Here is an 18,592-nt window from a genome sequence, read left to right as displayed (position 1 = left end):
CTTCTTCTTCTTCCTCTTCTTCTTCTCCCGGTGCAAGATGGCAAAAGATACGGAGGGTGGGAGGAAGATTGCACCGCTGACACGCACACCTCAGTGCTGCTGTGGCTGCTGCTGTGTGGTGTGGTGAAGGTGAGGCTAAGTGAGGAGTTCAGCCAGGCCCCGAGGACGTTTGTGCTTTTTAATTCTTTTCGAATCCTCGTCTTTTGCCAGACTTGTGGTTGGCAGAGTGGAAAGGGCATAGTGCTTCTGCTGGGCTCTGTGAAGTATGAAATGAATTCATTGGTCTTGCTGCTTTCTTGAAGAATGTGCAGATGTAGCCACAGTGGGAGCCCCCACATTGTGCACTGTTGCTCCACCCACCCCCGAGAGGATTTTGTTTTGGAAAATCATGAAATTCCCCTTCAATGTATGAATTGTGGGAGATAAAGAGTAGAAATGGAGGAGAAGGAGGAGGCACCAAATTGACACATCTGTGGAGCTCTGCTCCAGCTGTTGGCTATCCTAACATTACATAAAGAATCAAACTTTAATGTGGCAAAGAATGCAGAACAGGGCATTAAAAATAAATCAAAATGTTTGACACGCACTTTGCTATCTGCAACATCTCTGCAAAACTAACAGCTTAAAGGCATACAGCCGAGTCCATGTATGTAAACATGGAAATGAGGAAAGTTTTAGGATTTAGATACAGAGCAGGATGATGACCAACGGTGAGCACACCATCCTTACAAAAATGATGTCAGCAAAAATGAAAGGAGGATGTGTCCATGAGGTCTCAGAGGATTGCTTCTAAACCACTTCTGAGGAGGGAAAACAAGTAAATTTCACAGCATTTCATGGTGGATAGTGGAGAAAAGTCTTCTTTACCGATAAATTCCACTTAGAGATTAGTGTCAGTGTGATAAAGGTGTATGTAGGGAGACTAACAGGAGATACCGCAGTGGATTAAACCCCCAGTAACACATGTGCCTGACAAGGAGAAGCTGCAATTCAGAGACAAGCTCCATTGTTTGGTCTGCATCTTTATGGACAAGTAAAAGATTTCTGACATGAAGCGAAGCCGCCTGGAGCAATGTGCGATGATGGAATAACAGTTATCAGTTCATAAAAAGTTAGTGGAATCCATTCAGCTCGAGTGATGACGCTTTTGAAGCAAAAGTGGGAAGAAGAAATAAAAGTTTTGTATATTTTCAAGTGATTTAACATGTCAATCAAATTCCAAAGCCAGTTATCAGTTGTAATGAAAGAAATACATATAAAATAAAGTACCTTGATGTACCTTTACTGGTATAATAATGTGCTATTGACACTGTACCACTGTATCACAACATTTTACTACAGAAACTAGAGTACTCTGCTGGTATTACAAGACGTGTGCTGTGCTGCTTTGAATTGTGTCCTGATAGATTCAACTGGATACAGGGATACAGGGAGTCTCTTCACACAGAGGTTAGCCTTGGAGTTCCACAGGCTTCTGTGCTGGGACCACTGCTGTTTACATTAAACGTGCTTCCCTTGGGTAATGTTATTTGAAAGAAAACTGCACATCTTACCAGTCACAGAGGCCCTCTAATTCCTATTTTTCCAATTTTCCTCTACTTTTCTATTTCTAAATTTAGACAAACTGAGGTTTTTGTATGCGGCTTTTAAAATCCTCCAAACATGGTGTCTGGATGGCATTACCTTGGCCTCCAGTAACACTGTGAGGAATCTTGGAGTCCAGGATATGTCCATCAACACACACATTAAACAAATATGTAGGACCACTTTCTTCCATCTGCTCAACATTGCTAAAATTAGAAACATCCTGTCTCAGAGTGATGCTGAAAATCTAGTTTTGTATGTTTGTTTCTTCCAGGCTGAGCTTTTATTTTATTTTTTTGTTCCATCCACCTATTGTGCAAATAATTAAAGAATGTATGTAAGTGATGACATAAGTGTTGGACTTAGAACTTTAGTGTGGTTCCTGAATTTAGAACCTAGATGTGTTAGATCTAATGTGATTACAGTTTGGGAAATGTTACACCTAAGACTGCTTATACCCCACTTTCACTCCCAGCACCAGGCTAGTGGGTTTGGAACAGCACTTGATGTGGCGGAGACGCTGCACAAATGCAGAAATGGAGTGAAAGTGGGTACAGAGAGGATACAGACTGGAGACAGACACGACAACAACACGATCTCCCATTGACTCCTATAGCTAAATTTGCATTATCAGATAACAAAGAAGCACGTCTGTGGACTCTGGAGACCATGCAGACTCCACACCAAGGTTATAATAGTTAAATAACATGAAACTAGAAAACTAAAGCTAAATGTGAGAGAATCTTTTTAATTACCTGAAATAAAAGTTAAATGAAACTTAAGAAAACAGTAAAAGTAACAAAAAAAGTATTGTGCACTAAACTAAAATTTGTCAACGTGGCCTGCATGAAGATGCTTTGGTGCACTTGTTTATTGAGACTTGGATGTCTACATGACTGTGAGAAAAGTGAAATTCTAACAAATACCCCTTGTATTATAGTTACGGATTGATTCAAACTAACACAAAACAGTTTCAACATTTTATGCAATTTTTTCCTCCATGTCCATGTTCAAGCATGTCTAATGCTTTTGCATGTAGCTGCCTGCATCTGTTGCCCCCATTTTTACATTGTAGCACCTTCTAATATGTGTCAAATGGACATCTTGGAGTCTGACTAACAACCTAACCTTACACAGTATATTATACAATCAACCTCAGGGTTTTCTAGAAGCAGCTAAATTTCTTTAGTGACAAAAGTTCAGTAATTTGTATCTGGATGTTGCACTGAACCCTCCCATCACTCTCTTTTTACTCCTTCCAGGTTTTGATGTTTCCAGCCACAGCAGTGAGGACCAGGAGAGGTGGATCGGAAGGAGGCTGCTGCAGGACACAGACAACAACAGCAGCAAGAAGACAGGGAAGAACTGCACTCCTCCAGGTAAGACAAGATGAAAGAAAGAGGACACCCAAGTGCGCTCCCCCCTCCCTCTCTCCCTGCTTTCTTCCTCCCCAGAACAAAGAGAGGGAGACCAAACCATCCTCCCCACTCTTGTTCTTTCTCCCTGTCCCTTCTGCCCACCCCCACATTTTCACTTCCTAATGTGGGGGTAACCCAGATTGTGAGGTCAGATGATTTCCCACGAGCGCACGCAGCAGCAGGCGGTGACATTCTGGCTGCCTCAGCGGTTTTCACACTCAGCCTTCGTCACATTTTTTTAGGATCCTGCAGATTTCATTCTCACTCCCTGCACCTAGCTTCCCCTCTCTGTCTCACACCGACTCTCTGTCATTCTTTCCCTTCTTTTTCCCCTCACATTTTTTTTCCTGGCAGATTTTAAAAGGCAGGAAAAAAAACCCTGTTTCCATGGCAACCTTTTTGTCCCGTCATCGTCGAACATGTGAGGATGCTTCATTTGTGAAGTTTCAAGTCACTTTTACAAGGATAGAAATCAGCCACTTGTAATTAGTTTTTCAGCATCACATTAAACTGAATGATGCAGTTCCTCTAATGGCCACTTGAGGCCAACTCCAACAGTGGGTCAGTCCCCATAGACCCCACATGTTAAAATCCTCAACTTTACAGCAGCTTGAGTTCCCACTTTGTGACAGCTGTAACCCACCCATTTAAGGCCACAATGAACTTATAAGTAGCTGTTGTTGACACAGGCAGCTGGAGGCCATCTTCTACACTTCAACTCTGCTTTTTGGAGTCACTGAAAGGTGTTTGTGCCTTTTAGATAATTATTAACATGACAAGTAAAATGGGTTTGTGTGCAGTGCAGACTGTCCAAGAAGTCTGTGATCCTGTTTTGGTGAGTGAAATTCTAGTATTTTAAGTGTCCGTTAGCAGGTATCTGTGTGATGCACATATACATTCTATGGACAAGTTGACAGCTTTCATGCGAACTATGTGCGACCATCACAACCTGCTCATGGTGACTAAGGACTAATCACAAGCAGGGTTTTAGTCTGGCACCGTATACCTCCTTGCAACCAATTTCATGTTAGAGACTGGCAGCAACCTCCAGCAACCGGTCAGGTGATACATGTGTTTCTCTAGTGGCCGGTGGTTGCCAGGGGGTCCCTGACCAGTCTCCAGGACTGTGTAGGTGGATGGTGACGCAGACGGCAGTAGCTGCTAGCTGTCTGCTAGGTTTTACCTAAGCTAGCTGGAGTCAGTGAACTGGACCTCTGGACTGTGTTTGTGCTGATGGTGCCTTTTGAATCATTTTGCAGGCTTGTGGCTTCCTGTCATGTTAGTTATATCAGAAGTATGTTCTCCAACGATGCTAGCAATTAGACTGTTTGTATTTATCCAACAAACTGTCTAATCAAGCGTTCAACATTGCATCATCCAGAATGCTAAAAATGGGAATTTGACTACAGCCATCTTTTATATACAGTCTGTGGGTGTAACGCATCCTTAGGCAACCTTGTAGTCTCACCATCAGCTTCTCTGTTGCTATTTTTAAAAGTAAATGGACTGAAATGAGACGTTCGGTGCTGCTATAAGTGATGTGGAGAAAGGTGACATTTGTCTCTTACCTTGAGCAGAGACGATCGTCCTCCCTTCAGGGGGAGAGGCGGTCCTTGGTGAGCTCGTTAAGCAAAATGGCCATCATCAATCTCCTTTCTCACCCTCTCAAGGTCGCCGCTGTCATCTATAAAGAGAGCCAAGGTCAAGGTTCAACTTATTCTCTTCTCCTGCTGATTATACTGTAGCTGTTCTCCTCTCTCTGCTAAATTTAAAGCTCACGCTCCGGTGGCTTCAGCCCCCAGATTCCTCCTGAGGACAGCAAGGTTTTTGCTAAATAACCTCTATTTTATGAAAGGCTTGCGCCATTCTAGTCTTTCTGCTTGAGACTGGATTGAGGCATATTTGGCGTACTCTTATGAGAACTTGTTGAGTCAACCTACATCTGACCTCTGAGTGGAAAGTGTCGGCGTGCGTTTAAAAAGTGCAGGATGTGTAGAAGAAGTGGAGAAAGCAGTACATCTTTGTATTTTAAGATAAGATAAGATAACCTTTATTAGTCCCACACGTGGGAAATTTGTTTTGTCACAGCAGGAAGTGGACAGTGCAAAAGTTAAATAGCAAAATTAGAATACAATAAGAATAGAATAGAAATAAGAATACTGTACACAACTGTAAAGAATAGAATAAAATAAAATACTATATACAGTAGAATAAATAGAATAAAATATACAATAGGATAAAAATAGAATGCAAATGCTTTATACAACTGAGTAAAAAATACAACTTTTTATGATGTATTTTATGTAGATCAGTGACATAGTAAGTAGAGATATGAAGGAGACTTATTTAGTACGCTGTCATGGATGAAGCTATAGTTCGTGTATAATCGCAGACCTGCTATTATTGTTCACTGTAGTTTTTTTTCCAATCATAAGGAATCTCCAAAGAGGACACACCATTTTATTAGCGGTGGGGTGTCGTGCTGTACCTGTACTGTATGTGAAAATAGTCCACTGAAGGAGAAGACGTCTGACGAATGGCCTCAAGAGTTCACGAGGCTAGCAGTTCATGGTTGCATTAGCATGAAAACTACTGGTGGTCAAGTCACACTCTAGGAAACGAAAACAGCACATTTTGATGAATAGAAGAATGAAGGACATTAAAGACAGAAAGCCAGCGCCCCTTTCCTGGTCTTGAATCCACCCAGATAGCAGACAGTCTGATGTGAGCCACTTCTGGCACTTATAAATCTGTTACATTAGAAAATTGTTCTGCAGCCCAGATGTGGCTCATATGCTGCAACACACCTGACATCTGGCCCATGTTGGGTGGACCTGTGGATGAGGTAAGGCAGCCAGACACATGACTCAAAGTAGTCTGTAAACGCCCGTAGATATAACTAACTATATCTGCAGGCAGTGTTTGGGCCAAAAAGCCCATAGCTATCTTAGTACTAAGGAGGAGGTGATCACAACCTCTCAAGATAATGTTTGTGATTCCAAGTGCCTATCAGAAGCAGCTCAAATACAGTAAAGTACTGCTCACCTAGCATGGACATTCTGGTGGGGGTTGGGGGGGGACTATTCCAGGAAATAGTCCCAGGAAACAGGAATTCAGTGCAGATGTGAGGTCTCTAATCAGTTCTTATACCAAGGACTTTCTTAAAATGCTTGGTATATCCTTCTCATTTTTCTGTTTGTCAGCAGTGTCGTGTCCGTTGTTATCCTCCACGCCTTAGCCAGTCGTAATAGTAACAGAGCCCGGTCCAGGATCTTAGTAAGGCGATGTGCCACACGAGTTAGGGTTAGTTAGTTGGCTTGAACATGCTGCCATAACTCCACCACCATTGTGTCTCCTTTGACGGATCTCGTCAGCCGTACCAAGGAGTTGAAGCAGCACTCCGGATGTTAGCAGGCCTTCCAAACTGAGAAATCTGTCTCATGCCGCTCACCCATTCTTTCTGCTGTTTGTCTTCTGATCCAGGAAGACCGTTAACCTATCTGCTTTTCCTTCAGAAAAAATATAGCACCATTAACGAAGAGACCCTAGCATTGTACTGTGCAGTATTTTGATTTGTACAGTGCTTCACACGCCCCTTTTTCTTCACATTTCCATGGAATATGGAAAATGAGTGCAGCAATTTATTGAAAAACTTCTTTTGTATGCCACTTGTCCAATTAGACATTTTTTGTGATGTTTTCTGTTATGTGTAGACACAAAACTGATTCATCCCTTGAGTTGTGAGTCTTTGTTATGCTTGAATCATTCCTAGGTCAGTGTTAAGTGAAAAAATCCTCTGAAAATGGTCAGGTACAAGGAGTTGAGGGAAAATGAGTGAAAAAGCAGACAATGTCTAAAGAAAAGATCTTCAGAAAGCTGAAAAACTATTGTTCAAGACCAGTTTAAGAAATAAAGAAAGTCTGGCTCCTTGGAATTAAAATATAAAGATGTGAAGGGGGTGCGAAATACAATATGTTAGCTCCTCTTTGCAACCTGTTGTTGTTTAACAGAGATTAATGTGCTGCACCAACATTATCCAAAATTACAACTTAGACATTCATCTCACAAATGGTCAGGAAAATCTGGTCCCTGATAGGTTGGGCTCCACTAAAAACAGCCTGCTGTGGAAAATGGTTTACAGTTTCCAAGAAGTGAATTTAGACCCGTGTCAATGTGATGGAAATGCACTCAGTTCCTTGTCTCTGGGTAAAGTTCCTGTGGTGGAAACTGGGCTCTTCATAACTTGCATAGTCTCACATCAAAAGCAAAAATTTCAGCGTTTCTGAGGATGAAAAGCAGCTGGCGTTTCCATCCATGTCATGGTCCAACTTTTAATTTACTATCGGGACTGTTTTTATTAACTTCCACTCAAACGGCTAATCAAGTGATCAGCTGGTTTTGTGTGGGATTGTGTAGCAGCTTGCACATGCATTTGTGCACAGCAGAGTGTGTGTGTGAGTTATTTCCACAGCTTGCCAGCCACAGTGTAGAGCACAAGGCTGGCTGATGAGGAAGTATCCCAACATGAGCTCTGTGCTCTGGGAGGATGCAGCACGGCAGAGGCACTGACTGATTGTTGCCTGAAATTAGAGACCTGCTGATCAAGTGCTCGAAACATGATGGAGCGAGAGCGAGAGAACGAGAGAGAGGCCCTCATTTGCTAATTTTCCCCTTCCAGCCACGCATGAAACAAGCTATCATACCCGTCATTACTTCTCTCTTCGTGATTTTAATTATGAGGACCCCGCTGCTTCTGTTTATTTCAGGCACTTGTTTATGCCTTCTCTCCATCACCACACCATTTTTTAGTCAAGGGGAAAAAGAAAGGGAAGCACAGCCAGTTGCTGGTAGTAACATTAGACAATGATGTGTCACCTTTGGTAATTATTTCTTTGCCCTTTTGATCTTTTTGGCCATACTTTGAAAATATCAAGGAGAGTTTGCCTAGAAAATGTCTGTAGAGAGGTGGCTGTGTGTTTGTGCGCTGGTGTGTAGGTGAGAACGAGCAGTCTTATTCAGAACGAGCCCTCTCTGTGCAGCTCCTGACCTTCCTTTTATCATGAAAAACAAGAGTGTTTCATTTTGGTGACTTTGCTGCCCAGATCCAGCCCTTCCATGCATGAATAATGACAGCCAGTCATTACTGAGTCACTATTTGATTCAAACTAGTCTCAAACTCACTTCTTGTTTTGTATGAAGTATTTAATGGCAATGGACTGTATATAAAAGATGAGTTATAGCTTCCTGGTTCGAAAAGTACCTGAATTCTTTCTCATGGCCAGCAGGGGGCGACTCTATTGGTCTATGGCATAGGTGTCAAACTCTGGCCCGCGGGCCAAATTTGGCCCGCAGCCTAATTACATTTGGCCCGCGAAGCCATGTCAAATTACTATTAGAGCTGGCCTACTGGTATTATACAGCTAATATATATATATCGTTTAGTATTAAGCTTTGCTTGTTCCATATTCAGTTTTTCAGCAAAACTTGTTTGAGTCCATAAGAAAAGATTCATTCTTATATCTGGAGGAAGATTTTTTTTTTTTCAATAAATATTAATGTTAGCCCACGACTTTGTTCCACTTTTGAATTTTGGCCCACTGTGTATTTGAGTTTGACACCCCTGGTCTATGGTAAACCAGGTCTGCTGCTCACTCCAATCGGAGGACCTCAGGAAACACTTTCCTGATGAGTTTCTGCTAGTCTCCCATCTTACTGATTAAGACTTTTCCACCTCTTGCTCTTCACATTTGGTTTCCAAACACCACAACAAAAAAAGCTTAGCTCAACCCTGTAAACAGGACCTTACTAACCAATGGCTTATATCATCATAAACATGTCCAACACTTATTAAGATAAACTTTAGGTAATAACAGCATAGCGGACAGAACAGTTTTGAAAGTTTAATTTTAATATTTGGGGAAATTTTGATCTGTTCAGTTGATGTCTCTGGAAAAAAAATAACCGAAACTACAGGATTTACCCTTGAAGGACACTGTTTTTGTGCTGGACTTCGATCAGGTTGGGGTTGTGAAGGTAGCAGTCAAAGCAGATGTCCAGACATCCCTCGGCCACTTTTTCCAGCTCTTCTGGGGCAACACAAAGACATTCCCAAACCAACCGAGAAACATAATCTCTCCAGTGTGTCCTGGCATAGTGCCGAGAGGAGACTCTGCCCGAAACACCTCATCTAACAGGCGTCCATCCAGAAGACATTTTGGTCAGATACCCAAACACCTCAACTGCCTCCTTTTGATGTTGATGAATAGGGATTCTACTCAGAGTCCTCCCAAATAACCAAAGCTTATTTCTTCTGCTTGTATCTCCACTCTATTTCTTTGGTAACAGCGCAAGAGCTTAGTTAAGGTTTGGAATGTAGACTGACCAGATTGACAGTTTCCTTCACTTTCATGCGCAGTCTTCCACAATAAGCCTGTACAGCATCCACATCACTGCAGATGTTGTACCAATCAGGAACAAGACTGTGAGATACTTAACCCTGGAAAGCCTAACCTGTCGCTGGCGTCAGACGAACCATTTGCTCAATTTAAAAAATTCCAATGCATTCTAAAAGCAGCGACTCTTCTCTCTGCTTTTCAGTGATATTAAGGTCATTATGGTAATCCCAAGCACGGTGCAGCTCCATGAAGATGAAGGCCGCTTGAGAGAACAGTGAGTGAGTGTGATGGATCTCTACGGCAAACAGACATTTTATTGGGCATTTAGGTTCTTTTACAGTGTTTTTTTTATCGTTTTGATTACCGTAATGACCCTAATATGACTGTAAAGCACAGAGTTGCTGCTTTCAGGAACCGCGTTCCCATCAGTTTTAATGTTTTGAACTCCTCCACTTGAGGCAGCAACTCATCTGCGACCTCCGGTGGGCACTCTGACTGAGAATGATGGCCTCAGACTTGGAGATGCTAATTCTAATTCTCTTTCTAGCCACTTCAGACGCAGAAGCAAATTACTCCAGCACGAGTTTGAGGTGGTCGTTTGATGAAACCAGAAGGACCGCAGTCATCTGTAAATAGCAGAGACAAGATCTTGAGGTTTCCATACCCAAAAACCGTTTGCCCTTTGACTCCTCCTAAAACAGTCATCAATAAAAGTCCAGAACTTAGCTCAGTCCTGGTTTGAGTCCAACACCCACCAGCTGTGAGTCTGACTTTTTCAAAACCTCGACATCTCAAGGATACTTGAGGGTGAGTGGGAGTTCAACTAGTCTACAGGTGTTTTGGGGTTACTGGAAAAACTTTCTCACTTCACTTTTTTAACAGCTCATCCATTCGGATGTAAGTATTAAGTTAGGGGTGTGGCTCTTCTGACTGAAATATGGCTCGACACACATGAAGCCTCTACCATGGATAAGACCAGGCAGGATTCAAGGAGGTGTCCACTGTAGAGACCATCGAGTACAAAGTGGCTGCATTTTACTTTGATGCCCCTACACTTATAGAGGAAAAGAAGAAAAGTCCACCTTAGAAGAAGTAAATGGGCAACGATTATCTGCAGTAAATCTGAAAAGATGTACGTTTTAAGCACACGGCCATGAACCCGCACGCCCACATGCACTTCATCGTCTTTGTCTGTCAGCTTGATACAAAAAACATCCCCACAGCTTTTCCTTCAGTTTGCAGCACATTAGCAAACAGATTGCTTAATGTAACCCCCCTGAGCATCTCTGTGTACAGTAGCATTGGCTGTGTGATTAGACAGAGCGTCTGGGTACCCCGTACACGTGACTGCTCTCTCCAGGGGTCTTTCCCCGGTGGCTGTTATTAAAGTTCCTCTCCACTCAGCTCAGCACAGCTTCAACGCAATGCTCCATTTTAGGAAAGGAGGTTGCTATGACTTAATCAGGGCTTCCCTGTGAGAAATGTGCTGTGTGTGTGTAGATGAACTGTTAAGAATAGTATTGATTAATGCGAGGGTGCTGGCCCTGGATTCAGCAGTGAGTAGGAGAGTGTGTGCTGTTTTGCTCAGCGTGTATGTGCACATCTGTGAACATACACAGATGTGCACATACATACACAGGGGCTGGAGGATGCCCTCACTGCACGTGGGCATCCTCCAGCTTTCTCCCCACGTGCCAGAGGTAACTGAGTAAGCATCACCACAACACAGCTGATAAATAAATCAGCAGAAGCCAGTGATTTCTACTTTAATGCCTAACAAAAGCCCTCCACTAATCAAGTACAACACTGACCCAAAGAGGAATGATTTCCTCAGAGAAATCCATTGTACCGCGTTAAAATTACATTAATAACTGTGAGTGGGTTGCATATTAACAGTTGCAGATGGAGGCAAAGTTCTTTCATAACTGCCTAATGTGCAGATTGGGAAAGTCATCTTGTCTTGTTATTGCAGGAGCAGGAGCTCCGCGCTCAGGGGAATAAGACCAATCCATCACAGCAATTAGCTGAGCAGAAACTACCCTCCACATCAGCTCCTACTGCTTCTACCTCACTCTGCTGCTCCTGCACCTACAAAATTCATCCAACGTTACATTTCATGCTGTTTTCCTCTCACTTTGATTGTGTTCATCCACTTGCCACGTGTGGAGGAAATCTTACTCCTGCTGAATTATAGAGCTCAGGTTGTTTGCCAGCAGCGAAAGTGACTTGACACACCTTTAAAGATTCATCCTGCTGGTTGTGACTGCGACTGAGCAATGTTGAGGCTGTTTCCTGAGCCACGAACATCCTTCTTTACTGCCGTACTCCCAAAGCTCCCACATAAAGTTTTGCTCTGAACAGCACGCTGGATGTACAAATAAACTTCTTACAGAGCTGTTGGTTCTTTGATATGCCTCAGTTGTTAAAGTTTGGGTATTTTGGATAAAAACTAACAGAAAATAAGAAAAAGTCCTGGACTTGAATCCTGATGTTGTAGTTAAAGTGTTGATGTTTAACATCCACAGCATGCCAGGAGATTTGGATGGATGGATGGATGGATGGATGGATGGATGGATGGATGGATGACCTAATAAAGAAAGTACTTCCCCCTCATTTTAAATTGGTGTGACGCTAACAAAGGCTTGTGGTTTGCAGTAAATTTAAAAACTCACTTCTGTGGAGGCAGTTTTGAAGGACTAAGCCTGGCAGCATGTATGTGCCACACAGCAGCACCTAAAAGATTAAAAGAACAGAGAGTGTTTGATAAGGTGTTTGATTTGCTTTATGGGGATGAATATTTCAATCTGTCAGATTGCCTTTTCTGAGGATGAGCTCTTCACACAGAGATGCCAGGCGACCGGGAGGCTTTGATGATGACTGACAGATCCACGGCTCCCGAATGGTAGAGCTGGCAGTTTGAGATCTACCAAGGGAAGCATTTGTAAACAGCTAAACTGAATTATTGTCCTACTGAAAGAAAGAGCAGTGATTACACGTAAACATAACAGATGGATGTACAGCTGATTATAAAGTCCTGTCTGTTCATAGCTTTGAAACATCAGCCAGTGAAAACTATATCTGGTTTCTTAGGACCTGTGTGTGTGGGTGTGTCATATCTTCGTGCAGACCAAAAATTGGAAGTTTACTATACTTATGGGGACCAAAATCCTGGTCCCCATAGGTTTGAAGGCATTTTTGAGACTCAAAATGTGGTTTTAGTGACAGGGTTACACGTGGTTATGGTTAGGTTTAGAGCGAGGGTTAGGGTTAGGCATTCATTTTTGATGGTTAGGGTTAGGGGAAAAAACAGGAAATCAGAATATATCATCAGAAATAAATACATCATAAAATCATAAGTGTCAAAATCATCGGATAAAAGGCTGATGTGCTGCCCTGGACCTTCGTATGGATATTATTACTTGAAAAAGCCTGCAGAGTTTAAACACAGTAAAGTTTGCAAAACAGTCCTACCTAAGTCAGTGTACTATTACTATACTATGTACTATATACTATTATCTACTATACTGTGATCCAACAAAACCAAATCACATATACTTAATATACAAATATACATGCATCTCCATAAATAAGCCTGATGCACAATCATGTAAATATACTGTTTGTTCAATTGGTTAAAATGAATTTCTATAAATGACTGTTGCAGCTCAAGATCATCTCAATCAAGGAGATGCTGCTGACTATCAATAATAATACAGTGTGTTATATTTTTGAATTTGTATTTTTAAAATCTACAAAATAGCAGTAAAGTAGTAAAAAGCAGAATAACATAGAAAAGTAAATGTAGTGAGTTTAAAGGGTCCTTTCGCTGCTCTTTCAGGCTTTTGTGACCAAGCCTGAAGTCATTGTGGACTAAGATGAAATATTTTTAACTTGCTCAGATGCAGATGAAAAAACATCTTTGCATAGACTTTGAATGTAAATGTGTTGTACAGAAACTTTGCGTCACATTTGTGGTGAATGCACAGCACAAATGTGTGAAATCCTGCCTTTATTAAGTCTTTCTGGGACTGAAACACAATGAATGAATGATATTTAATGTAAAGGCAGGGCTGTAAGGAGCTTGGAAAGAGAAGCAACTCCACTTCTTTAAGTTTCTTAAAGATGTTTCATCTGAGAAGCTTCAGTTCTAAAACCAAGTGCTGGAGAGTCCCAGGTATTTAAACCTTAGTGGGAGTTGTCCCTTCACACCAACTATTGTACCTCATCACGTCAGCCAAGGTGTGAAAACCTCTGTTGAGGTTTTGGGTGAAACCTTCCCTCACCGTATCATGTGATGTGTTATTGACTTATTGATCTTCTCAGGCTTATTAAGCCGTCTGAGAAAGAATCTCAAAACTGAATTGTAGGTGGCAGACAGGTGGTGTCGTAAGCCCCGCCCTCTGTTCAAGGATGGTTGTTCACAGCGGACATAGATGGCCTCTTTCATTCCTCTTTCAAAGCATCTGTGTTATCGATCCAAAATGTGAACATTGGCATCCTGGAAAGAGTGACCTTTATCCTTGAGATGCAGATGCAAAGGTCACTCTCTCGAGAATGCCAACGTTCAGATTTTGGACGGAGAAGACAGACGGTTTGAAAGAGGACAGAAAGAGGGTGATTTTCAAACTGAGCATCAGAATAAGGAAGAAAGGTGATTTAACTGGATTGCTGTGGTTGTTGGTGTCAGACAAGCTGGTCAGTATTTCATAAACTGCTGATCTGGGGTTGCAAAACCATCTCTATGATTTTCAGATAATCGTCCAAAGAAGAGAAAGTATCCAGTAGAATCGGCCAAACCGATTCAAGCTGACATGAAAGCAAAAGTAACGCACTTCACAATTCACACAGCCTCAGCAGAGCTGCACAGCACAAGATTGGAAAAAGGTTGCCTAAATAATAGTAAAGAAAATAAAGGAGCTATTGAAGCACGTTTTCTAAATACTTAGAGAATTTGATGATGGCTGCCGTGCAGATGCCTCTGGGTGACTTCACTCAGAAACCCTCCATAGCAAAGCTGACTACTTTGACCACAGCACATCTGATGTTTTCACAGTGTTTTTTTTAACCACTTGTGAAACTCCACCTGTTTTTTTCGAAACCCGGAGCTCGTGTAGAAAACCACACTGAAGTCCACACAGAAGCGTCCCGGCAGGGTTCAGACCCTTGACCTGTTTTCTTTGAGACAACTGTGCCAACCACTGATCCACCGTGCTGCCTGTTGTGTTATTAATGGCAGAAATGTGCTATGAATTGAAGCAAAGGAGGTAAAACGTCGCGAGATGACACATGTAAACTGACCTAAATGTCACTGAGATCAGGACTGCAGAGAGGTTCTGCCTGTCGAAGTGTCCAGCAGTTTATTGAAAACTGTCAAAAGTGATTTCCTTCACGCTTCCTCACAGACGTACAAGATGCATTTTGCTGTGAAGCAGTGAACTTGAGCTGAGCTTTTGTTTGTTTACAACAAAAATTCCTCAGGGTACCTTTAATATTAGATAACATCTGCCTCTGATGGGAAATGAAGTGGCACACAACTGGAATCCAAGACAGTCAATAAAGCAGAGTAATAAAAGAACCCCCAACCAACAGAATATTTACTGTAAACTCAGCTGATTGTGGGGTTATGTTAATATGTTGTTGAGGAAAATCGGGTGAGTCAGATTGTAATTAAAAATGAATAAAAAAGTGTTAAAAAGATTCTAGAAGTGAAGGAAAACTGCAGACGGTGTAAATGTGAAAGTTATTGGTCTCAAACTTTGGATGCAGTCCTAATGTGAAAAGATTTTCTATTCAAAGCTAAGCTGCCCTCCTGCTGAGGTAATGGGAATGTGGGTACAATCTCCTGCTCCAGTCACTCATAAGAAAAATATCAGCACAGAACTAAAACTCTTCAGATGCTGTTCTCACGGTGCCTGCAGGTTTGTCGAGAGAGGACGAGGGTTGTGGTGAAGCTGCAAACATGCGTCCCTTCTTCAGTGACTGATCACAAGAGTCAACCTGAATCTCAGAGAGTCTGTTGCCTTTCGTATGTACGTGTTATCAGTTATGAGTGGAATTTGAATCGCTGCTCTCATTCATCTGATCTAAATGCAGCAGTTTTGCCACTTTTGTTCCACAGAGATGAGTCACGAGGAGGTAAGCTCCAAACAGACTGAACCTAACCAGCTCGCTGGGCCGCCTGTGTTTCCATGGTGATATACACTGTTTAACAGTGAGTCACCGTCAGTATGCTGAAAGGCCAGGGCTATGCCCAAACTTTGCACCGTGTTTGCACGGATTGATCTCGTTGACGTGACACGGAGGGATGACGCTGGATGTGGTTATTTTAGAAACCGCAGGAACCAAAAACTTTCAGCTGGTGCCACCTCAGTGAAGAGATCTTCTATGCCGGAGCTGATAATTGGCGCCTTCACAGAAACCGCCTTTGAGATTACACCATCATCTTGTGATTTCGTGTTTCATCTTTTCTTTTTTCTTTCTTTTTTTTGCATCAGCTGTATACAATACACAATGTGAAAAAGTTTCAAGAGCACATCCATGAAATCACAAGCCTTTGCGGATTTAAATATGCCCACAGACAGTTTAAATGGTGGGCGGAGCCACTGTGACATCACCCATTGGTTTGTGAAATGCTATTTCAAAACCGTGAGAGGAGCAAAATCAGCTGATCTCAATGCCAGCCTACCCCAGCTGATGGCTCAGGTGATATGCTTTACCCTGCCTGCAGCTGCTGCACATCTGCAAACCACTTTGCAGCCCTACACCCCCTCAGCTGCTCCTATTCATGCTGCTTCAGACTCAGTCAGAAACGTTCTCGCTGCTGGGACGGGCAGGTCCCAGAGCAGACCCACAAAGCCAAATATAAATTACTGCAGCCAATATTCTTTTGATTATAGTGGTCCTGACTGACTTGCAGCTTCATTTCAGCTGTGCTGGCGTCGTTTCTAACCGTAATAACAGCTTTGTACTCGCCAAGTTAATCGCTGAGATGTGAGAGGACAGTAACATTGAGGAAAACAAATAAACAAACAAACACGAGCTGCTGGGTTTACTTCAAGAAATCACTTATTTCAGTCCAGTGCAGACTTCTATCGTAGGGGATGATGATACAGTGGTGATTTCTTTGCAGCAGATTAAAACTAAAAAGGCAGTTTGTTTCCCAGCTTGTAAACCCTCTGATGTTTTTTAACTCTCATCACTTCATGATGGGCTCTGATGAATTATTGCAAAGGGAACTTGTTTTTGTGTTTGATCAGTCAGTTACCTGCTGAACTAATTTAGAGAGAGCCTGACGCAGCTCATCTTATTAATGCAGTAAAACCTCACTCGTGAGTGTGTGTTGTCTTGCTGAGTGATGCTGCATCACTGTTTGTTGAGCCTGATTTTTAATATTGCTCCTATTATATTTCAGGATGTACTCTTTAATTGCAACAGCAGGTTTAAGCTGAGGATATTATCCCATCCTCAAGAAATACATCAACTTAAAATATATAGCTGTAGCAGAATAAATATAGAGGCATTTGTTACTAATACAAAGATTTGTCATGCTCAGACCATGCATGCCTGTAATATAAGTGTGTGTCTGTGTTTGTGTGTGTAGATGTTTGTGGAGACACTGTATGCATGCTGCGAACAACGCAGGAAGGGACAAAAAGCAGGAGTCCTTAAATGTCACACATTACTCAGCACAATAACCACGCTCACGACATGCGATGTGTCAGCCCACATCATTGTCGCCCACTGAGCATGTGCAGAACAGGCCCCAAGCTCTCCACGTGTGCTCAGCGTACACGCGGGATGTACAGGAGGATGAGCCCTTACATGTCCCCACGGGTGGGAATGAAACTTTAATCGTTTGTTTCTTTATTTCGTTGTTTCGTGCCGCGATGAATCTGCTTGTTGTTGTCCTCGTGAGTGCGAGACTCCATTAGAGCAGCTGATGCCGGCCGTCACTCCTCTTCGTCCTGTGTCATCATTACACTCCTCACAAAGCCACTTCCCACCCTCAGTCAATTTAGACTCCCAGAATGCCTTGCTTCAAGTCATAAGGTGCAGCAGCTAAAGTTAGGCCGCTATTTAAGGATCTGTTTTTCATTTAAAAATGTTTTCTCGTTTTCACCCTTCCAACGTGCTTTTCTGTCACGACAGAGATGCAACGGTTAAAGGCACATTTCAGTGTTTTAGTGAGATCGAGCACACTGCTCTCCTACAGAGAGCTTCACAACCCTGAGCTGTTTGCATTTGAAAGAGATGACTGTGTTTACGCTACAGCTGAGCGGCTGTTCATTTCACAGCTTTAGGAAAGTAAATATTAGCCCTTTTTTTGTTGTTTTTTTGTCAGGCGATTGAGCCACGCATCAGTGATCTTATTCCCTTCAACTGAATACAAATATGTGTTCACGCCAGCTGTGACATGGTTAGTTTTTCCCCCTCTTTTATTTAGAGATTTCTCCAAAGAATAGCGCAAAGACAAAGCTGATCAGATGGCATGTGTAGCAGTCTGCCTCCGCTCACGGCATGCTCCGTGTGGAGTATCTCGTGCAGGAGGCGGCACACGGGATGGCCACTCTCGCCAGCTGTGAATACACTGGACTGTTACCCTGAGCTATTCTCACATCAGCTCAATATCACATCACACAGATGATTTTTTTTACGATTCTTGCCATTTGAAGGGATATTATGCTGTCATTACTGTTATTGTTTTACAACTTTTATTCTTCTGGCTGTTTGTAAAATATGAAAAGTTTTAATGCCATTATAATAAAGAAAGAAAACCACACAACTAAAGCAGAAATTATCTGCTCTTAGGCTCTCCTAACAAAAAGCACTTTAAGAATAACTCCAGTAGGACTTGACCTTTAAACTTTGTAGCACAAACACTTCTTCCTTCATACATTTGTTTAACTGCTCATCCAATTCAGCTATAAAAGGCTAGCGTGTATCCTAGCTGTCATAGCGTGAGAGGCTGGGTGCATCTGGACAGGTGACCGGTCCACCACAGGGCTGACACAGTGAGAAAAGAAAAACATTCACACCTACAGCCAATCAACCCAGAGTACCCGGAGAGAACCACACAGGCACCAGCAGAACATGCAAAGTCCACACAGAAAAGCCTCGGCTGGCAGGTTTGAGCCAAGATCCTTTTGCTGTGAGGCGACAGTGCAATGAAATCATCGTGTCTGTTATGCTTTTATT

General features: G+C 42.4%; 1 protein-coding gene across 1 annotated transcript in view; it reads left to right on the top strand.

The window, feature by feature from the left end:
* LOC100695245 (sodium/potassium/calcium exchanger 3) overlaps nucleotides 1-18,592 on the top strand; it is a 60,732-nt gene that overhangs the window by 2,102 nt on the left and 40,038 nt on the right. Inside the window, exon 2 of the mRNA XM_025908103.1 lies at nucleotides 2,847-2,963. Coding sequence (XP_025763888.1) covers nucleotides 2,847-2,963 — 117 coding nt within the window. The remainder of the gene's footprint in view (nucleotides 1-2,846; nucleotides 2,964-18,592) is intronic.

This window comes from Oreochromis niloticus, linkage group LG6 (assembly GCF_001858045.2).
Source record: "Oreochromis niloticus isolate F11D_XX linkage group LG6, O_niloticus_UMD_NMBU, whole genome shotgun sequence".
Taxonomy (NCBI): domain Eukaryota; kingdom Metazoa; phylum Chordata; class Actinopteri; order Cichliformes; family Cichlidae; genus Oreochromis; species Oreochromis niloticus.
Note: the sequence above shows the minus strand (reverse complement) of the source record. Positions and strands in the feature narration are given on the sequence as shown.